Source organism: Eulemur rufifrons, chromosome 7 (assembly GCF_041146395.1).
Source record: "Eulemur rufifrons isolate Redbay chromosome 7, OSU_ERuf_1, whole genome shotgun sequence".
Lineage (NCBI taxonomy): Eukaryota > Metazoa > Chordata > Mammalia > Primates > Lemuridae > Eulemur > Eulemur rufifrons.
The window spans coordinates 70,355,244-70,377,831 of record NC_090989.1 but is presented as its reverse complement, the minus strand read 5'-3'; the positions used below and the strand labels follow the sequence as shown (position 1 = coordinate 70,377,831).

Genomic DNA, 22,588 nt, shown 5'->3' with positions numbered 1-22,588 from the left:
CTCTGGTAACTTCCATGGCTACCAACTGGCCACAGAATCAAGCACAACTCCCTAGCCTCCAGTCTTGGTTCCTTTCCAGCCTCTTCTCCCACCCTCTCAGCCCATAGGGCACCACCCATTCTAGCCACATCAGATTCTCCTTGTCTAGATTCCACCTTTCCCTGCCTCCAATCCTCCCTACGATTCCATCTGCTGGAAGGCTCTCCCCTTCCCCACCTCCATTCAAATCCTACTCTTTCCTCAAAGTACAACTTCAGTGGTTAAGATCACAAAGCAAAGCTGACTTTAGCCAACTTTCCCTTAAAAGACAACCAGGGACCAACACAGTTCGGGTAAAGGGGATAAATAAGGTGGCTTTAAGTTCACTTATAGTTCAGAAGTCACCCAGGGGGTTCGGATCTATGCAGAGCACTGGAGAACCAACCTGCTTCCCCGAGGCACCCCCTTCGTGCTGCTGGGGCTTGCACTACTCCTCAGGAGGAACGGGCAGCTGCAGCTGAGTCACACAGACGGTTGTGGGTCAGCCAGGAGCAGAGCTGTTTCTTGGCATTTCTCCCGGCTTCCCTCGTGGCAGACTTCTATGACTGTGCTGGGAGTCATACTGTACTCCACAATGGGATACTTCAGTCAGAATGTATTCACCCCAGTGTTCACTCCCGCCTTAGCCCCATTCCTTGCACCTTGCCCATCACTCATCACAGTATCAAAATTGTCCAAAAATGGGACTGTTGTGCTTGAATTTTAACACCTCCCATCATGCCTCTTATCCTCTGCATGCATTTAGTTACCTCCTGAAGCACACAGTCCCCCTCACCTGCAAACCCTGCCTCAGCACACACCTTGTCAGTTTCACGGAAGTCCTGGTACCGAGAGCAATTTGTTTTGCATGTCCTTGCAATACCAATGAGCTCACAAACGCTTGACCGAGCAGTCCTATCTAACTTCCAGCAGTTAACTCGAGTGGGTGACTGGAGGGCAGAAGCCAGAACTGTCAGTTCCTGTGTGCCCCAGACACCCCAGCATGTGAGTCTACCCCTCTCATTTCCTGGGCTTAGCCAGGTCTTGAAGAATGGACTCTGCTGAGATCCAAACACATTAGCTGTTTGTTAGGTGAGCTCATTCCTGGCATCTAGCAGGTATTGAGTTTGTGGTTGACTCTCAAGGGAATAAAGGGAAAAGGTCCAATGTCCTTTGGATGAAGGCTTATCTTTACAAAGCAAGAGCCGTCTGTGAACTTCTAATCTTCAGAACAAACTCTGGGCCTATCCCAGTCTGTCCACAGGACCCAAAGTCTTAGCTCCATTCTGAGCCATGTTCTTGATGAGCCCAGCTCAGTGACAGCTCCTGGTTCCTCACTCTCCTGGGCAGCTTCTGCAGCAGCTTAAATTCCTGCCACGGGTGTTGGAGCAGATTGATCCGTGCTCAGTTACTGACAAACACCTGACTGGGCTCGGAGCTGATGGGCTGGCTCCAAAAGGTATTAGTGTTAATCATCAGAGGTCAAGTCTACTGGCCTCAAAGAGCCCCTGTGCACCTGGGATCCGAGCATCTCCATGCTGTCTTTGTGTCTTTCAAGGTTCACATCTTCAGGGTCCCACTGTGGAGAAAAGACACAAAGGGTACCTGGGTGGAACAGATCCTTCCCATCTATTACAATTCCCCACCCCAGGCAACAGCTCCAGTCCTGCTTTTCACGACACGACCCGGCCACAGGCAAGGACAAATAGGTACGGACAAGTGACCCAGGCCTGTGTTTATAGGACCTAAGGGAGCAAGTGTAACTTTAAATGAAAGAATTAATGAGCAGCCATCCTAAACAGACCAGCCCCACTTGCCTTCCCACCCTCTTTTCCCATTGTTCCCTGCCTTCACCAGGTCCTTATCTAGTGAGATTGAGTCATGTACCCTTTATCCTGAGAATTCTTAGCTCCATGCATCACTCATTCCTGGAAAAGATCAGGCAAACTCAACCCATTCTTTATGGCCCAGGTAAATACCTCTTCCTCCAAGCCCACTGAGCTCTCACTCCTTCTCTCTTTGTATGACCTATACCACTCATTTGCACCCGAGTGTGGACTGCCTGGCCCTTTGGACATCTGCCTTGTTCTCTCAGGTGATGAGCTCCTCAGGAGCAGGACACAGGTGTTTCCTGCCCCCATGGTGTTTCCTCTATACCTGAGACTCAGCAGACTTGTCAAAACCCAATTCAGAGTGATGAATATTTCATCACTCTTAGAGCAATATGGAAAATTGAAATTTGCTGGGGTAAGAGGAAAAGTGGGCACATAAACATTGATGAAGCTGTTTTCAAAATTCTGTTGTTCTACTATGATGGATTAGTGAGAGAACTTTGCACCTGAGTCAAGATCAAGGGGATTAGTGCTACCTTTATCCTAATTTTTTTTTTTTTTTGAGACAGAATCTCACTCTGTTGCCCAGGCTAGAGTGCCATAGTGTCAGCCTCGCTTACAGCAACCTCAAACTCCTGGGCTCAAGCGATCCTCCTGCCTCAGCCTCCCGAGTAGCTGGGACGACAGGCATGCACCACCATGACCCGCTAATTTTTTCTATATATATTTTTAGCTGTCCAGCTAATTTCTTTATATTTTTAGTAGAGACGGGGTCTCGCTCTTGCTCAGGCTGGTATTGAAATCCTGACCTCGAGTGATCCACCCGCCTCGGCCTCCCAGAGTGCTAGGATTACAGGCATGAGCCACCGTGCCTGGCCAGTGCTACCTTTGAAGTTCCAGCCACAGAGGCAAATGGGGATTGGGCTTGAGTCCTCCTCCTGTCACTAACCTGCTGCTTTTGCTTTGGGCCTCGGTTTCCTTATGTGTAAGCTGTGGTGTTGGATCAGCAACTAGATAATAACATCTCTCTCATTTGATCTTCTGTGACTGGATTCTAAGGCACAAGTCACATTTGACCCAGGGAAAAAATAAGCAAGGTGACACAGGATGTGTCAGTGTGGGTCAGGTGATCTATTTGGGCAAGATAACAGAGCCAGGCATGGACACACACTCCAAGACAGACACTCCACCAGCTGCTCAAACTTGAACTGAATCAAACAGTCCAGTCCTTAGCGGCCCCAGATAAGGTCTTCAAGGCTCCCTGAGCCACTGCAGATAATGGCTCTGCCATGCCAGTTATAAAACACAAACTGTGGCTTTGTTTTGAACAAAAATAAAGAGCCCAATTCAATTAGTGATTTACCAGCAATAACTGAGCTGAGTTCTAATACTTGGTGATTAAAAAAAACATCATGTTAAAAAGACCACCTCATCCCCAGTGACCCTGCAGGCCAGGGACTAAGATGACTTGGTTGGTGCAGCTCAGCCCCCTGTCCGTGTTCGGGGCTGTGCCAGCCACCGCCAGGGTGAACATCTCACATTGGAGTTGCAGACTTGGCTGGACACCTTTAACCACATTCCCTCCTGACATTATCAAAGACCCCAAGTAAAAGAGCTCACCAGGCCCCTCAGAGTACGTGACCCATGTGCCCAGTAGCGGAAGTAGAGGCCCGTTCTGTTTGAGGAATGACTGTGTGCTCTTTGATGAATGCTGTTTTCAAGCTGAGGCCCGAGGGCTAGATCATTGTTCTGAGAGTGTGTCCTGGACCAGCCACACCAGAAGCACGCAGGCTGCTGGAGAAAAAAACTGAGGCTGGGGGCCCACCCTCGCCCCTATCTGTGGATTTAGACCTAAAGTTTGGCATTTTAACAAGCTCCTAGGGTGATTCTTAGATGCCCTGATGATTGAGAACCACTGCTCCGGCTTCTTAAATAGCTTCCTAAGAGTTATTCTTGTGAATCCGGAAGCCGCCTGCAAATAGAAACAACTTGCCACTTTAATCAAGTGAATTCTTTAAAGTGGCACAAGTCTTAGAAAATATTAAAATCTCTTTTTTCAGAATCCCCAGAATAATGTGTTTTAAAACCTCATTTTAAGTAATCAAAAGCATTGCTGGAAACCAGGCAGAAAGAGAATGTAAGCAAAAGATGATCTATTTTTGGCCGGGCGCGGTGGCTCATGCCTGTAATCCTAGCACTCTGGGAGGCCAAGGTGGGAGGATCGCTCGAGGTCAGAGTTTGATACCAGCCTGAGCAAGAGTGAGACCCCATCTCTACTAAAAATATAAAGAAATTAAGCTGGACAACTAAAAATATATATACACATATAGAAAAAATTAGCCGAGCATGGTGGCACATGCCTGTAGTCTCAGCTACTTGGGAGGCTGAGGCAGAAGTATGCCTTGAGCCCAGGAGTCTGAGGTTGCTGTGAGCCAGGTTGACACCATGGCATTCTAGCCCGGGCAACAGAGCGAGACTGTCTCAAAACAAGAAAAAAAAAAAAAAAAAGATCTATTTTCATATCAGAAATAATCTTGGGAGACAACAGGCACAGATAGTTGTCATAAAACATGCTCATCTGTCACTTGGAGGCAAAGGTGGTATGGAGACAGCTGCCTGAGGTTTCAGAATGAAAATGTGTGGAATTGTTTATTCCAACAGCCACTGCAGCCACACCCAGCACTGTTACCATTAGTAACCTGCAGCTATTCTGCTTGCTCACAGACCCTTGTTCCAAAATATGTTTCTTCATGTTACACACCTCTGAGACCCTACTAGATAGTTTGGGGTTACCTGAATACCCCCCCAAAGCAGAAAGAACTCTGAACTGAGAGAGCCCTGAAAATCCCATTGATCCTCAGACTTGCCTCTTGTTTTTACATTCTTTTATTGTCTTTAGAGACGGGGGTCTTGTTATTTTAGCCAGGCTGGTCTTGAATTCCTGGCCTCCAGTGCTCCTTCTGCCTTGGCCTCCCAAAGAGCTGGGATTATAGGCATGAACCACCATGCCTGGCCTTCTACATTCTTTTCTTACTAAAGGAATTTGTCATGGGCCCAGCCATCCCAGGAGGTCTAACAAAAACAGGAACTGAAATCAAGCCATCAGAAGTCCCTCCTGGAAGAGAGAGAGAGCATGATTGTCCATACCTGCTCCGAGTTTAGGGCCTCCCAATACTTCTGCTGCAGAATAAAGAGAGACAGAGAAAGCGTTGGACAGATTTTGCCACCATTGCAGAGCAGAGCAGGGCTCAGTGCCAGCCCGTCTGCTCAGTGAGCCAGAAGACAGGCCCTCAGATGGTTGGGGGACGAAGGGACAGCTGACCAGCAAGCAGCAAGGCAGCAGCTATTAGCAGTTATGATTTAGTTAAATGATCAATAGCATAATTGCGATAATTATGAAGGGCTGCAGGTCCTGGGAAAAATTCTAATCTGTAGAGATTTAAAAATTACTATTATTAGAAATTATTAGTATTAGGAGTAGCAGTAATAATAATAAATCTCCCATTTATTAACCACATGGCTGAGATGATTCATCTCAAACCCATAAAACTAAGAAAGAGAGTTGCCAATAAAATCCCCACCTTGCAAATATGGGGTATTTGCTACCAGCCAAACCTCATTTGTAATCAGCGTTTACTGCACGGTTGGTTCCTCTCCAAACCTCAAAAATGTCTGACTCAAGTTCTTGAAGGGCAGGCACCACTGTCTGCTGTCGTTGCTCCAGCACCTCATGCGATGCCTGGGAGACGTGGATTTCTGACATAGAGCTATTGATTTGTGAATGTCTATTAAGTTGAATAGCTGCCAATCTGAACAGGCCACAGGGTTGGGGGTTATCACCACATTAAAACAAAGCCTCTACTGTTCAACTCTTTTAAATTTTCATTTTAAATGACTCTTCAGTTATAGGATTTTCAATCATACACAAAAGCAAAAGAATGATCTAATGAATACCAAAGGATGCATCCTGTTTTATTGATCTAGCTCCCCAATTATTTTATTTGCTGAAGTATTTAAAGTAAATCATTTCATCCGTAAATATTTCAGAATGTATCTTTAAAAAGGATCCTAAGCACAATGTCACTATTACACCTAACAAAATTAGTGATAATTCCTTAGCATTCATCTTTTAAGAACATCCCGCTGGGGAAACATAAACTGAAAAAAAAAAAATCAGAAGAGATACAAGTTACTAAAAATGATGGTTCCACACACACTGCAAAAAGCAGAAATGTAGATGACATAAAGTAGGGGTTGAAAAGTTGAATAACTTACACATGTAATGGAAATAAAGAGAGAGATTAAAGAAAAAATGCTAACTTTCACCTTTTTAGAAAATATAGATCTTCATGCACAATATAAATTGTAATTTGAGGTTATTATAGTTAGTGGGTATTTTGTTTAAAAAAATTGCTAAATGCAATGTGGTCTCCTGGATTGTATCCTAGAACAGAAAAAAAATTAATGGAAAAACTGGTGAAATTCAAATAAAGTCTACAGTTTAGTTAATAGTAATGTACTCATGTTAATTTCTTAGTTTTGATAAATGTAGCATGGTTATGTAAGCTATGAAGCTTAGGGAAATGGGCAAAGTTCATATAGGAACTCTGTACTATTAACATTTTAGCAACTCTTTTGTAAATCTAAAATTATCCCAAAATAAAAAGTTTATTTAAAGCCAAGCAAACAAATAGGCTTGAGTCCCCCAACTGCATTGAAATGAAACCTCGCCTTTCTGAATCTTCAGCCTCACAGGAGTCTAAAATTTAAGAAGAGTGACCTCTAGTGGAAGCAGTAGTCAATTATTTTTTTAAGTTACTTTTTAAACCACTAATGATAATGTGCCTAAGGAGCACAATTAACCCAAATCTTTGTAAGTGAGGCCTCCCCGCCCAAAATAAAAATAAATAAATTGTCTTTTCTCTGTTTCATGAGGAAAATATATTCATTATAGAAAATTTTTCAAAAAACAAAATAAATATCTCCCATAATTCTATCCCTAAAAGCCTCTACAGTTATTGATGGTCCACTGAAACATATAATATATATATAATATAATCAAATTGTGCAAATGGCTTTTCTCCCTCAACATACAGTGCGTATTTCCACATATCCTTACATTGTTTTCAGGACCATGATTCTACCACCTCTGTGAACTACTGGTTGTAGCATTTTATTAGTAATCCATCTTATTTCTAAAAGCACACTTTTGGCCGGGCGCGGTGGCTCATGCCTGTAATCCTAGCACTCTGGGAGGCCAAGGCGGGCGGATTGTTTGAGCTCAGGACTTCGAGACCAGCCTAAGCAAGAGCGAGACCCCAGTCTATACTAAAAATAGAAAGAAATTAGCTGGACAGCTAAAAATATATATAGAAAAAATTAGCCGGGCATGGTGGCACAAGCCTGTCGTCCCAGCTACTCGGGAAGCTGAGGCAGGAGGATTGCTTGAGCCCAGGAGTTTGAGGTTGCTGTGAGCTAGGCTGACGCCACTGCACTCTAGCCCGGGCAACAGAGTGAAACTCTATCTCAAAACAAAAATAAAAATAAAAATAAATAAATAAATAAATAAAAGCACATTTTTCTATGCTTCTGAAATCAAGAAGCACCCTATAGCCCTTGTCTATTTGGCATGTAATAACATTTCCTTCATTTCTGAAGAGTTTGGTGTGTGTCTAAGTCATTGAGGAAATAGGGTCACTGTCTAGGGTTAATTTTAGACTATGGAAGTTGGGTGAAACCATTTGTCCTACTCTACACTCTTAACATTTGGAGAGAAGTGACTTTCCCCAAGATTGGGGAGGTGAGATGGTGCTGGACTTGGGACGAATTATTAATATAAAGTTTTAAGACTGGCCAGATACACACCAGCTTCAGTTCTCTCCTAGATTCCATTAAATAGGTTTCCTTCTGACCTGCCATCTTAGACACTAAAAAATTATACCACGTGCTTAAAAATCTCATCATATTTCTTTTTTAAACCCACACAATATTTATAGGTAATTCACCAGTAATATAGCACTGACTCTGCATCAAACAGTTTTACCTCCCCAAACTTTACTTCCTTGTCTTTAACGGCCCCAAATTCCCTGCACTGCCTTTCCTTCCTGGGTGCTGTGTGAGATGGGGGAAATGCTCATAGCCACGGAGTGCTGTATGCAAGGGCAAGGCCTGCGTAGCAAAATGTTCCCAATGACTGGTTGCTCTGGGTGGTTTATTTTATTTTATTTATTTATTTTTTAGAGACGGGGGTCTTGCTCTTGCTCAGGCTGGTCTCAAATTCCTGACCTCAAGCAATCCTCCCACCTTGGCCTCCCCGAGTGCTAGGATTACAGGCATGAGCCACTGTACCCAGCCCTTGCTCTGGGTGGTTTAACTACTCAAACCTCTCTCTGTTCAGGTCTGAACAGACCCATCATGAACTGGATCAATGAGAGAAAAGTTCTGATCCACAGTGGATTGGCTTCCTTTATAAAAATGACACAGCTTCACTGTAGAAACATCCCCAGGTTGGAAGAAGAGGGCCTCAAAGGAGAAGCCTTGGTGTGTAAAAGTGACAGGCAGCACGGGATAAACCAGCATCTCCGAGCTTCTGTCCCAGGAGATACAAACGCCGTATTTAGGCCCAATCCCGGGACCACCAGTGGGAAAGGCCTTGGCAGCCATGGCACCTGTTCTTGGCTGGGAGAAATTCTGCTGTTCAAATGCTGCTCTGAGGAGCTGAAGAAGTGGCCCAGGGAAGGGTTAAAAGTGGGCACAATCAAGTTTGATTCAGCAGTAGGGTTGCCAGATAAAACAGATATTCAGATAATACTCAAATATTCAAATAACAGTTCAGATAAACAACAAATAATTTTTTATCGTAAGTATGTTTACCTGAAATTCAGATTTCACTAGGTGGCTTGTATTTTTTACCTGCTAAATCTGGCAGCCTTACTCAGACTATCAGGAAAGGTTTCCCAGGGGCAGGAGGTTTAGCCATGAAAGGTAGAAGAAGACAGAGATAAGCAAAGAGAATGAGAGCTGGCTGGATATGCGGAGAAGGACCTGGAGTGTTTGTACAGATGGGGACCTGTCCTGGACTTAAACTGTGAGCAGCAAGGAGCCGCGGAAGGCCTTCAAGCAGGGAGGCCATCGGGCTAGGGTCGAGTGTTGAGATCTCTGCTGTATTGAGTGTAGGGCAGAAGTGAAGGGAGGCAGAGAGCTCAGTCGGGAGCCCCTGCACCAGGCCAGGTGGAAGTAGTCAGGCTCTCACCTGGCTTTGGGGCAGCAGGATTGGAAATGCTTCCAGAGAGTGAGGATGCAGAAGAGATTTTTCAGAGTGGTGTCTGGGCACCACCGTTTGTAAGAATTGACTCAATATAATTAACGTCTGTCTACCTCCTCCAACAATACACTTCCACGCCTAGGGTCCCCTTGCTGAGTGGGACCTTGAAGAGGGCCCAGTCCAAAGCTGGAGTTTCCCACTTAGCACTATGTGAACAGTGCCCTACTGCATCAAAGCTCCTTCACAGTCTGAGCTTGTGGGGCCTCACCACCCTCCCTGAGCTCATTCTCTCTACTTTCAGAGCAGGTCCAGAGAAATGAACAGGCTCCATGGCTATCAGGGCCAGAGCCGGAACTGGAGCTAGGCCCCCCACTCCCAGCCTGTCTCCCACTGCACCACGAGGAGCCCCCTGGGCAGTGTTGCAAAGAGCCAGCAGCACCCGTTTGGCCCTCCCACTCACTCTGTAGTAGAGGGAGGGCAGGTCTCATGATTCCCATTTCCACAGGGAGACACTAAAACCTGAGAAGGCCCTGCAGGCCCAAGGCCCAGACAAGCCCCTGTGCACATCTGGCTCCCAGGTCAGGGTTCTTTCCCTGCACAGCCCCGTTCCCCTTTGGGGCCAGTAAAGTCTCTTCTGCACACACATTTTTCTCCCCTAAAGGACGACTGGTTTTAAGAATGGCAAATGTCCAAGGGACTCTGTCCTGGTCTGCTGTGCTGGAAAGGACTTGGAGAGGGCACAAGCAGTCTCGGCTATCAAGAGCCTTAGGCACAGAATTGGCCACACGGGCCCGGGACTTTGCCCTCTTCAGACAGAGCGACCTGGTGTTTGGTGCTGTTCTCACGCCCCACACAGCTGCACCCACGCACCCACGCACCCACGCACACACACGCACACAACTGCAACAGCTGCAAGTCAGTCATTCTCCAGTAGGCGACTTGGTTCCAGTGACAGAAACAGCCTCCTTGCAGAATCCCTGCAAAGCTTATACCAGGGCCGTGACATTGCTGGTAAACACAGAAGGACAAAAATGACTACATGCTCCAAACAACCTTTTGTCACAAAGGTGGACTCAATCTTTTCTTGAATCCCAGAGGCTATTAAAAAAAAAAAAGAAAAAAACAAAGAAATAAAACCTTTAAAAGGTGCAGGAGTCATGACTTTCACCACACAAGTGTTTGGTCCTTTGCCAGATTTCAAAGTGTCTCCCTGCACGTACATCCCTGTGCCCCTTTAGGTAAAAACTCGGGTGAAAAGTGGTTACCGTTAGCAGTTCCCACGCTGGGGGCAGTCAAACCTGCATTCGTAACACAGGTTCTGGCTGCCCAAGAAAGGGAGAGGCTACTCCTGCAAGCCCTGCTCCCGCTGGGCTGCCATTCCCTGCATGTGGACCCCGGGCACCCCGGGCACAGGGCTCCTGTCCCACACCTGTTCAGTGTGCACTTCGGCTTTGCCAGGAGGGGGCCAACCCCGTGGGTGGCGAGTGAATGCATGAGCGGGTCCACTCCCTGTGGAGTTGGCCAGCTCCCGTGCAGATGTCCAGAATCTGCACGGCCCAAGCAAATGGCCCTGCTGCCTGGCCACTGGCCACACTGAGGCTCCCATGTCATTCATCTGGTGCCCTCACCAGTCCAGCCAGGGGGATAGTTGAGGAAAAATGAAAATAATCCACGTTCTCCCTCCATGTGAGCTCCCCTGGCTCCTGTGGTCCTGTCTGTCTCAACCTTCTGTTCTGCCGTCACTGGAATTATTTGTAAATCCCCACGTTTTGTCCTATCAGGACGCTCCCTGAGAACAGCGTCAGAGCGCAGGTGAGTGGAAAGACCCCTGGGAAGAGAGTCCATTTTCTCATCTGTAAAATGGGATAATGGATAACGAACGTGGTCCTGCGTACCTCCTGGGTGTCAGTCTCTGCCAAGGCAGTGGAATGTAGTTAACAAGAGAGGCTTCAGAGCAGACAGAGCTGGATTCGAATCCCAGGCCTGCCACTTCTTTTCATTATTATTATGTTTTCTTAAGCAAGTTGCTCAAACTCACTTAGCCCCAGCCGCCTGCCTTAAGGCTTTTAAGACAAACTGTCCTAGTAAAGTGTAGACCATCCCGTGGATTTGAAAACACTGCATGAACTAGACTGCTGTGGGTATCATGTATTGTTGAGGCACCTGTCACTTCACTTCCCCAAGTGCATTCAAAATAGTCAGTACATGGACATAAAACCACCACCTCAGAGTTAAGTCACAAAATGACAGAGAGAAACCATAGCAGAGAGACCATGGCAGAAAGAAACACGTCACCTTTAAAGACACAGAGTGGCTCCCAGGCCCACCAGCCTCGACAGTGGGGGTCTGAAAGCCTTCACTTACCAGCCCAGGAGGTCAAGCAGAAGCTGAGATGGTCAGCAGCAAGGAACGGGGGCGGCTGAGGGCACGGCAGCCCACCTCAGAGGATGCCAGCGTGGGGGCAGTCTATGAGTAGGGTAGACACCCTGGGTTGTCTGGGCCCAATGCCATGAAGTATTTGGATTATGTTTCTCTTGGGAGCAAGAGAAGTCATGAGCCAGAGGAGGTGACCACCTGAAGCCCTGACATTAATCTCTGTGCTTCTGTCTCTCAAGAATATGGTCTGGAAGAGTGAGGCGGAGGCTCAGACTCTCAGCTGTGGCCAGTTTACCAAGGAACCCACCCCTGTGAGGTTGGTTTGGGCCAGACCATCTGTACTCACTCGTGTGTCTTTCAAATTCCCACCCTAGGAAAATGTTGGTGAAGAAGTCACACGATGGCTGGGTAAAGCACACTGTGACATTCATCTGCTCAGAGACACCTTCTGGCTCACATTCAGCCACCAATGACCCAGGACCTTCCAGGAATATTGCTTCAAGAAAACAGAAGCGTGTCAAGCATGCCCAGACCACCTGGAGGCAGCTATCGGTTGGTTGGTGAGCTTGGGGGTTATTTTTAATTTTCTTCTTTACATTTTTCACATTTGCCAAATTTTCTAACAAAAACATGTATTACTTTTAGGAACAGAAAATATAGATGACCAGAAGGCCCAAAGGATCACATACCTGAACAGAAGGTCTTTTGCTCATATACTAAACAATCTATATTGGGAGCTTTACAATCCTGTTCGACCTGCTAGCATCTAGGTTTAGTTAAATGTTAAGCTGTCTCTTTACAGGACCTCAGTGGCTTTGTCATTTGTTGTGTCTGTGTATCTTAGGGTGTGAAGCAGGAATATTGTGCTGGAGACAGGAGGGATTAGGGGAGGGTAGGCCAGGGCAGCTGAGCTTGTAACAATATATCCCTTTAACACAGGCAAAAGCATTCATTTCCATTCGCCCAATTTAAGACTGTCATCCTGTCCCCTTGGAATTTACGTATTTAAGCAATAGATTTCAAGAAAAGAGAGAGATAGGAGAGCAGAGGAAGAACAAGAACCACAAAAAAGAGAAATGGCCCAAACAAGCTATAAGGACAAGTTTTGGAAATTTTCAAGTTCACTGTCCAATGCTTATCTCAATTGAGGGCAGGTGGCAAAAACTTCCCATTTCCACTGAACAAATGTTGTTTCCCCGTCCCCTCAGCCCCTTCCTGACTCACACTTAATTGTCCCTTCTCCTCACTGAACACACTTTGCTGTCAAGCTCATTCCTTTCTCATTAGACTTAGATCTCTGCCAAGACTGCAGGTTCCAGGCTGCCAAGACATGAGCCTTGGGTGCCCTACAAATTCTGAGACTGGATCCAGGAAATACGCAACACAGAATGACACAGGAATACAACCCCAAAGGATGCAGAATTCCTAACCCAGCTCTCAGTGGCCAGCTGCATCCCAGGATGGAGGCACAGAGAAAGTCGAAGGCGACCCAGGCCCCACAGCTCACCAGGCTACACAGCCAGTACTGGAAATTGTGTAAGAGAAGTATGTGTTCATGGCACTTAGAGGAAGGAGCCCTTCACCTCTGGGGGGAGATTAATTCTACCCATTACTCTCTGGGTAGGCTTCTGACCCATGGAAATGGGGCCAGAGGGAACCCCAGGAAGAGAGGCCCAGAGGCCTGAGGACAGAGAAGGGTCCCCGGCCAGGGCAGAGTGCTAGGTGAGGGCAGGGCGGTGCGTGAGGCTGGCCAGGCTGTGAAAGGTCTGGAATGTCATACTGAGGAATCTGGACTTTATCTCACAGTCAGTGGCTCTGAGTTTTAGATCTCACGGTCCAGTATAAGTTCTACAAATTTGGGGGACTTAAAATGGCTAATTGAGTATTTTTCCAAATAAGGCCATTAAAGGCCAAGCCAAAAACTCAACACCAACTACCACTTACTATTACCACCGTTTCATAAAAGGGCATTTAACACCAAAAAAGTTGGGAGGACATAAACTCAAAACGAAAGACAGTCCTTCCTCCACCACCAAAAAAGACAGCTGGCAACCGTCTCCTGACATTCAAGTGGCCGCTACATTGTCCTTGTTCTCATTTTTCCATAGATAAATGGAAACTTCCTCACAGAATGGGGCCGGGGAGCACAGCTGTGGGACCCAGTGCGCTAGGACGGCTCACACCTGCGAGTTATGCCTGTCTGTGTATCCGAGACGTGACACGCGTTTTGTTCACAGATACAAAAACTCAAAATGAAGTAAAGTTTACAAAAGTGCTGCGCACGGTGCCCACCACAGGGCCCACCTGGGCATGACAGCACCAGTGCAACAGGACACAGCTGGTGTTCCTCAGGGGGGAGAAAGCTTCCATGGTCCTCCATGGTCCAACGGGCTTGGGAAACACCGAGACTTTTAGAAATGTATTATTCAGGTGTTTATTGTGTGAGTGACCCGCGAAGACTGGATTCCAATGTGCAGTGTCCCCCTGACTAACGTGACGGTGGAGACCTTTCTCGGTACTGACACAGACCGGGGGAGCCCCGCAGAGGCTTGTTCGTTAGTTAGCGCGCGTGAGCTTAGCGAGGGCAAGGTTAGAGAACAGCCGTGCAAGCCGCAGGGAGCCCCTGCGAGAACCGGCGAAGGACGGCACCCACACCCCCGCCCGCAGGCAACAGCCGTGTACCTCCAGGTCGGAGTTGATGGAGGACACCTCGGAGGAGCTGCCGGAAGACACTCGGGCCCGGATGACCTGAATCGGAGGGTACGAGGGGGGCTCCTGCAGGGGTGCGTCTCCAGCGCTCGTCTGTCCGTCGCCGGGCAGCCTGGTGGCACTGCAGCCTGCCTGCGAGGTGTGTGGGAAAGGACAATTAGTTTACCTTGTCACTGCTGAATTGTCAAAGCATTCACAGTCAGAGTACTTCAGTATTCCCAAGGCACGAGAGGGCGTGCAGGACAGCGTGCACCTGTGCTCTCGTCCCCTGGCCACCCAGCTCTCCTCCCAGAGCCAGCCAGGGCTCGGTTTCTTGTGTGTCCTTCCGGATAGTCTGTGCACATACAATCAAACACACAGATGTACATTTCCCCGTTTCCCCAAATGGTAGCACGTTCTATATTCTCTTTTTTTAGTACCTTGCTTTTTTTCACCGAACAATATGCCTTAAGATAGTTCTATATTAGCAGTTTGGGGTTTTTTGGTAGCCTCGTAGGTGTTCACAATCTATTTAACTAGTCCCCTACTGATGGACACTTAGGGTGTTTCCAATCTCTTGCTTTTGCAATCAACACTGTACCTCCAAGCTTTCAAAGTAGTTAAAGGATAAATTCCTAGAGGTGGAGTTGCTGGATCAAAGGGCACGTGCATTTGAAATCTGGGTAGCTATTGTCAAACATGCACTCCATAAAGGCTTTCCCTTGCCCACCAGCAGAGTATGAAAGCCAGCTGGGAATGTTTAATGGAGGAAGAAACTTGTGACATTTTCTTCCTGTTTATCTACCATCTATCTATTCATATCTATCTAATTAATATCTATCTATCTCAGACCAGAGCTTCCTCACGGTGTTTCCTCAGAGATCACTGGACTTGCCAAGTCATGCAGGATTCAGGGCATTCCACTGACATATGACAGGTGAGCAACCTGCTTCAGGACTAACGGCTTCCGCTAATTAACCACGTGGCCTCAGAAAGCTGTCCTTTCTAAGTCTCAGTTTCTAATCTGTAAAAGGGGGTGATAATCCTTGCGTCGTCTCCCTTGAAGGGGTGTCTGTCGTGGAGCTCAGATGTAAATGCCCTGGACACAAGAGAAGAATGGTTCCGTACTGGACCCCAAATCCAGCAGGGCTTCAGCGCTCGACGGGTTAAGCTTACAGTTTCACATGAGAGTCAGCTGGAAAGGCAGAGAAAGCACACAGAAGCAACAAAGGCAGCACTCTGGAAGCAGCCCAAGAACACAGGTGAGGTGCCACCCTGCTGCCCACCTGGGAAGAATGTTGAAACAGAAACCTCTGGGTGGGGTGGGGAAGTAGGTGTCTCCCAGGAACAACAGTGATAAATTTTATAACTTCCCAGGGCCTGGCCACACCTGAGTCAACAGACAAAACAGAGTTTTCAAACACTGTAAGCGGATGATAAGGCAGGTGATTCACACGGCCCCACGCCCCTCTGCCCCTCTCAAGGCTTGGCCCAATTGACAGGGCTGCTCTCCTGGTGTCTCATGGAAAATCTCCCCTTCGGACCAGCGCTCGGGGGGGCTGCTGGGAAAGTGGGGGGCACCCCTGCGGCTCCCGTTACCCGTTTCCAGATGGCCGTCCAAGTGGGACACGTATCCATGCTCAGCAGGATGTCTCCCCTGGCAGTGCCCACTGGGACACCCGCATTAGCTGGGCAGGAGCAGGAGGGCGGCGGGGAGAGCCTGCTCTCTGGGTAGGAGCTCAGTTTCCACAATCACGCAGGCTCAGTTTGAAACCTATTTCTGTGATTTTCCAACTGCGTATGGAATCTTGGGCACATTAACCTCTCTTTGCCTCAATTTACAATAATGTTATTAATTGTTAATAAAATAATAATAGAAATAATAGTATCTACCTCATAGGCTAGATGTGGCAATTTTTAGCAACAATAATAATAATAATGATCACCCATTTATCGATTGCTCACTTGGTCTCAGCCGTTACGCCAAGTAAGAGGCTGTACAGCAGAGAGGTCAATGGCACAAACTCAGGTCGACACAGGTCTGCAGCCTGGTTCCATCACCGACAAACTGTGTGACCCTGAGCAGGTCGTTTAACCTCTATGTGTCCCAGTTTCCTTATCTGTAAAATGAGAATAACAGCTCAGGGGTTGGCTGTGAGGGTGAAAGTTAACCTATGTGAAGCACTTAGGCCAGTACGCCAGCCCACCACAAGCACCGTGCAGGTGTTGGCTGTTATCGTGTACTCAGAGCAAGCAGTTGGCCCTCAGTAAACAGGCTACAGGGCAACGAACGGTGCCCCTAGGGCGGAGGGAGGCGCGTCCCGCCCAGGCTGGACACTGGGGCTCAGCCCCCTCTCGCCCCCTGGTGGACACAGGAGGAAGAGGCCGGTGAAGGCTCAAAAACGTGCTAGTGGTCGGTGGAAGGAAGAAGGAACATGACCTTGTGTCATGGAGTCTGTTCCCAGCAAGAATCCACTCAAGACGGCGGTACTGCAACGGTTGCAGTGCATACAACCTTTGCACTGTTCTTTTTCAGAAGTTCCATGAGTTAGGACTTTCTAGTGCAGCTAGCTGCTGCCAGAGCTCCCTATGCTTCCACGAGGGCTTCCCACGACACCCAGCCATCTTCCCTGCCATCAGAACGGCTTAATGGCATCCGGCGTGGGCTCCTAAGTGGAAAAGTACGCTCTGCATCTCTCTGAACTTCGTCACGTCACACCCAGGGCTACCTGCAGCCGACATCCCAGGAACAACATCAGCAAAGAGCAAAACCTGTCAGGCCCAGACTCTCCTTGTGCAGCTGACAGGGCCCCGCCACTATGTGACCAAAGCCTGTGTTTACCGGGAGTTCAGGGCTGTGGGTTACAGGAGCTGGAGTGAACGAGGCAGAAGGCAAAGCTTACATCTCAGCAAACAGCAAGACAGACAGCAAACAAAAGTGTACTATAGTGATTAAGTGCTTTGCAGAGGAATTAAACAGGTACTAAAACAGAGGAATAGGTGGGGCATGGGGGCTACTTCTGACTGGTGGCTGGAGAAGGGCTTTGGAGAAGGTGAGGTTTAAGTTGAAGTCTGAATGATAAGAAAGAGGCAGCATGTGAAAAATCAGGAGGAGGAGCATTCTGGGCAGAGGAATGGAGAGAAACCCTGTGCAGCCAGAGAGGAGTGGACAGGTGGGAGGAGTGACAGGTGGGGGGGATGGGTGGGAGGAGTGGACAAGTGGGAAGAGTGGGCAGGTGGGGAGGGCAGGTGGGAGCAGTGGACAGGTGGGAGGAGCAGACAGGTGGGGAGGACAGGTGGGAGGAGTGACAGGTAGGAGGAGCAGACAGGTGGGGAGGACGGGTGGGAGGAGTGGACAGGTGGGAAGAGTGGGCAGGTGGGAGCAGTGGACAGGTGGGGAGGACAGGTGGGAGGAGTGGACAGGTGAGGAGAGGGGGCCCAGCCAGGGAGGAGCCGCCCTGGGCTGGCAGAGCCTTGCAAGTCTTCCTGGGAGTTTGGATTCTGTTCTGCCTGAGGGGAAAGCCAGAGGCGCGTTTGAACAAAGATGTCATGTACATTTGTAACAGAGCTGCTGCTGGTAGCGGTGGGAGGAAGGCCCGTCAGGAGGCTGCTGGACTCCAGACCTTCTTTAAAGGAAGCACCTATAGGACTTGCGGATGGGCTGGATGGGCTGGATGGGCATGGGGGTGTAGCGAGGGAAGAGAAGGATTTTTGGCTCGAACTGTTGCACGGACAAGTGGGGTCTGGGCATGGAAATCCAGAATTCCGTGTTGGACACGGCAAGTGTGAGACGCCATATGGTGACGCTGACTAGGCAGCTGGGCAGCCAAGACTGGAACTGCGGGGAGAGAAGGATGGGGACACGAAACAGGGGAGTCAGCAAGAACTGGCACTCAGGGCTGGGGGACTGTGGGACCGCAAGAGGACACCAGGGGAAGGAAGCCCTCCTACGACAGGGCTTGGGGCACTCCCACTCTAAAGTCACGCTTACAGGGAGGAGCCAGCAGAAGCCATGAGGAAAGGACAGCCTGTAAGGGTGGCAGAAAAACCTCGGTTCAGGTCACGCTGCGTCTTCCCTGACTGCCTTGCTGCTATTCTCCTCTCCCCCAGGCCACTGTGCCCCAGTGAGGGCTCTGAAATGCACATCTGACCTTGACCTTGAGTCTTGGGCACCCAAGCCTCCCTGCCCCCCACCACCTCCAGAGGACAGTCAGGCACCAGGGTGTGATGATCTGACCCTGGCCTCCCCTCACTCCTGAAGTGTACCAGAACATGCCACCCCAAAATATGCTTCCTTGGCATATGGATTGTTTTGAACTAACGGCAACTGAAAACCAGCAAAAGCAGAAGCTATTTACCTCCTATAATTGGTGAAAAATACAGTATAGAGGAGATTCATGCTTATAAAGATGTCTGTACCAGGAAGAGAGCTATTTCCGGAGTCCTTTATCACCTGCATAACCAGCAGCCCTTACTGACCACACCGTTCCTCCCCTCCCCTTCCCGGAACTCGCCTGCCCACCCCGGAAGCCCCAAGCCCTTTTCCTTTGTTTAGCCTAAGACGGTCCATAAGGCTCAATCACCTGGCCACCTTATTGAGTTACATTTTTCTTTGTGAACTTCCCTGTCCAAGCAGTTAAAGCTGTCTTTTTTTTTTTCTCTCTTATTAATCTTTTACCAGTTTGATTCACAGGTCCCAGCCACCGAACTTAGGAGGGTGTGGGGGGGATTTTTCTCTTTTTCACTTTCCTCCATCTGCCCCCCCACTACAGCCCTGGAGAGCTCCTTACCTCTCACACATCCCTTCCTTGTCCTGCCCAGCCCTCAGCTAAGGTAGCGCCTCCTCCAGGAAGCCCTGCGTGACTGCTTCCCACCCTCTTGCACACCTGGCTGTGCCCACAGCCACTCACCTGCTGCACGGGCTCAACGGTCAGCTCCATGTAGTGACTGATTGCTGCCATCGTCCTCAGTGACTTGTGGTGTGACAGTGTGGTGAGAGGCACCCAATCTGAACTCTTTCAAGTGGAGACAGAAAGGGGAATTCTTAAAGTCAGGAGGCAAAAAATAAGGCCCCATTTTATTCAAGAGAACCCTCAGGATATTTTCTTTCTTTCTTTTTTTTACAGCACATCTCACTCTGCTTCCTATAAAATGTGTCGTATCTCTCTGAGGTCACAGTAGGTCAGTGGTTCCCCAACTTTGTAGCATAGCAGCATCAGCTGGGGATCTTAAAAAACAAAACTACTAATATTTCGTTCTCCCTCCCAGACATTTAACTGGTATGAGATGTGACCTGGACATTGGATAGTTTAGAAGCTCCCCAGATGATTCTAATCTTGTTAGTCTTTTACCAGTTTGATTCACAGGTCCCAGCCATTGAACCTAGGAGGGGAGCGGGAAAAGGTTATTCTCCCCTTCACGTCCCTCCATCTGCCCTTCCAATACAGCCCTGGAGAGCTCCTTACCTCTCACACACGTCCCTGCCTTGTCCTGCCCAGCCCTCAGCTAAAGTAGCGCCTCCTCCAGGAAGCCTTGCATGACTGCTTCCCACCCTCTTGCACACTGAGCAAAACTTGGGAACCACTGCAGTAGGTGCCAAATAAATGCTTTTGTAAAGCATTGGTTCTCAAACTTTAGGGTTCATCAGAAGTACTTTTCTGTGGGCTTGTTAAAATACGGATTGCTGGGCCACACCCTCAGTTTCAGATTTGGGAGATTTGGGTGAAGGCCTAGAATTTGCATTTCTAACAGTTTTCCAGGTGATGCTGGTCTAGGGCCTACGCTTTGAGAACCATTGCTGTAAAGGGTGCCATAGGAGCTCCGCAGGCTTCCACTTCTCCCCTCAGAATACTGAGACACACAGAACTCCTTCTTAATAATTAGCTCCCTCTTGGAGCTAAATTTCGTAACAGTTGCTAGAATGAAATGAAAATAATTTCCCACTAGGGCCTTCATGGGAACTTGGCTCTTTGGTCCAAGCACCCATATACATGCTTTTACCTTTGTCACATGCCACTTTCTTCTATTTCATTAACTCAGATTACATTGTTAAGCCATTTGGAGAACATCTGGAGGAGTAGTTTTCCCTTTTATCCGTCCACATGCACCCTCCCACTTCCTCTGTCCCAGCCACGGGGAAGTTCACGCACGGCCTCAGTCCCACTCTCCGTAAGAGGAACTTAAGGTAGTGAAGAGCCCAGGTAACAGGTGAGAATTTTTTCCCTAAAATAATTATCTTAGAAAAGAGGGAACTACCTTATATTCCAGTCCTTACAAGCTTCCTTGTACTATGAAGGACTTTCTCAATTATTTGGAACCAAGAACTTCTGATGAAGACAAACTGCCTCAACTAGAGTAAGTTCTGTCTACTTGGAGAGGTCACCTGTTTGAATCAGTAAAAGGAGACCGAACACATTTTCCCTAGACACGCTAACTCTTACTGGTGGTGCAACATATTTGCAAATGTTGAGTGCTATGGTAAACAACACTTTTAAAGATCAGCCTTTTAGCAATATCAACTAAAAAAAAAAAAAGCAACAGAGTAAGTGGTTACATTGCAGTGACCACAAGCAGCAAATGGGTCCTGTGGCTTGGGATGAGTTTCTGGAAACAGCATCACACGCAGATTCCCGAAGGCCACACCAAACAGCTTAGTGTGGTGATGGGCTCTGGAACACCGTGTTAGGTGGTGGTGACCGTGTGGATGGCAAAGATGTGTATGAAAGTGGGACTACATTTTTTTAATGGAATATGAGTGGAAAAATCAAATTATTTTAAAATTAATATATTAATGTATACAGTACGTGTATTTATATATCTAAGTAAATTACTCAATAGCATGGACATTTGACTATTTCATCCACATTGCTAAAAGTGTATTAAGTTCAGTAAGTGATCCAAAAAACTTAAAAAAAATTATAACTGGGAAAATGGAGGATCCCATTGCATTCAGGGTCACCTTAGCTTTGGACAGGAAGAGTGGCTTTTTTAAGTGACCAACAGGCCGGGTGCAGCGGAACTTCCAGAATTCCCAAGCCCCAGCCCTTGTTGAGGCTTGCCACCCCTGTCCACTCCATGCCAGTACACGCTTTGGTGGGACCAGAGGTTTCCAGCCAGAGACCTTGTCCTCGTTCCTCGCCTCCTGGTTTTCTTCCTCTTTCTCTGCACAGGTCAGAAGGGCCTGGGTGTCGGGGCTCTCTCTGGGTTCGGTGGCAAATCCCAAGGCCCGTCTCATCTTGCTTCTCAGCACGCACGAAAGGAAAATGATCTGAGCCGGTGGTGGTTAAGGTAGAAGGAGGCAGAGCACTCCCAGCCACCTAGTTAGTACACCCTCTGCTTCTCCAGCGCCCCCCAGCCTGGGCTGTCGTCTCTCCCCAGCACTGTCCTGCGTGGCTCTGCCCTGAGTCAGACGTGTTCTTATTTGAGGACAGAGCCGGGTCTGACTCTATGTTCCTGTCCCCACAAGGGCCCAGCACCCAACAAGACCCTGTTCCTAGAGCTGGACACAGTGGCTCAGGCCTGTAATCCTAGCACTCTGGGAGGCCGAGGCGGGCGGATTGCTTGAGCTCAGGAGTTCGAGACAAGCCTAAGCAAGAGCGAGACCCCTTAGATCCCGTCTGTCTCTACTAAAAATAGAAAAAATTAGCCGGGCGTGGTGGCACACACCTGTAGTCCCAGCTACTCGGGAGGCTGAGGCAGGAGGATTGCTTGAGCCCAGGAGTTTGAGGTTGCTGTGAGCTAGGCTGTCACCACTGCACTCTAGCCCGGGCATCAGAGTGAGACTGTGTCTCAAAAAAAAAAAAAAAATTAAAAAATAAAAAAGACCCTCTTTCTAACAAGTGTGTGGCAAATACATGTTAAACAAAAGAATTTCGAAAAACATCATTCTTGAAGGGCCTGGCTTATAGTGAGAGTATAGACAGTGGGTTGGATAGTGTCCCTGAAAATTAATGTCCACTGGAACCTCGGCACGTGACCATATTTGGAAGTAGGGTCTTTGCTGACGTAATTAGTTAAGATGAACTCACAGTGGATTAGGGAGGGCCCTAACCCCAATGACTATGACTGGAGTCCTTCTGAGAAGGCAAGAACAGAGATGCAAAAACGGAAGAAGGCCACGTGAAGACAGGGGCAGAAAATAAAATCATGCTGCCACAGGCCCAGAACACTAGAAGCCACCAGAAGCCGGAATAGGCAAGAAAACATTCTTCCCAGGAGCCTCCACACCGCACCCCCACAGCAGCACCACCGCTCGCTGTCAGCATCTCCCGCCATCTCCTCCCTCGCGCCCACTGTCTGCATTCAGCTTGCCCTTGAAGCTCTGCCAAGGTCACTTGGGTGTCAGCACATCTGGCAACACCCCCTGGGGACCAGGGTGCTGCTCAGCAGTCACTGGCAAATGGCAGCACTG

General features: G+C 48.2%; 1 protein-coding gene across 2 annotated transcripts in view; it reads right to left on the bottom strand.

The window, feature by feature from the left end:
- Positions 1-246: 246 nt before the first annotated feature.
- TMEM44 (transmembrane protein 44) overlaps positions 247-22,588 on the bottom strand; it is a 30,552-nt gene continuing 8,210 nt past the window's right edge. Inside the window, exons 7-11 of one of the 2 annotated variants that reach the window (XM_069472763.1) lie at positions 21,317-21,445; positions 19,089-19,193; positions 14,173-14,331; positions 4,998-5,027; positions 247-1,597 (exon numbers count right to left, since the gene is read on the bottom strand). In XM_069472763.1, the coding sequence (XP_069328864.1) occupies positions 1,487-1,597; positions 4,998-5,027; positions 14,173-14,331; positions 19,089-19,193; positions 21,317-21,445 (534 nt within the window). In that variant the 3' untranslated portion in view covers positions 247-1,486. The remainder of the gene's footprint in view (positions 1,598-4,997; positions 5,028-14,172; positions 14,332-19,088; positions 19,194-21,316; positions 21,446-22,588) is intronic. The other variant, XM_069472764.1, reaches the window with a different exon arrangement.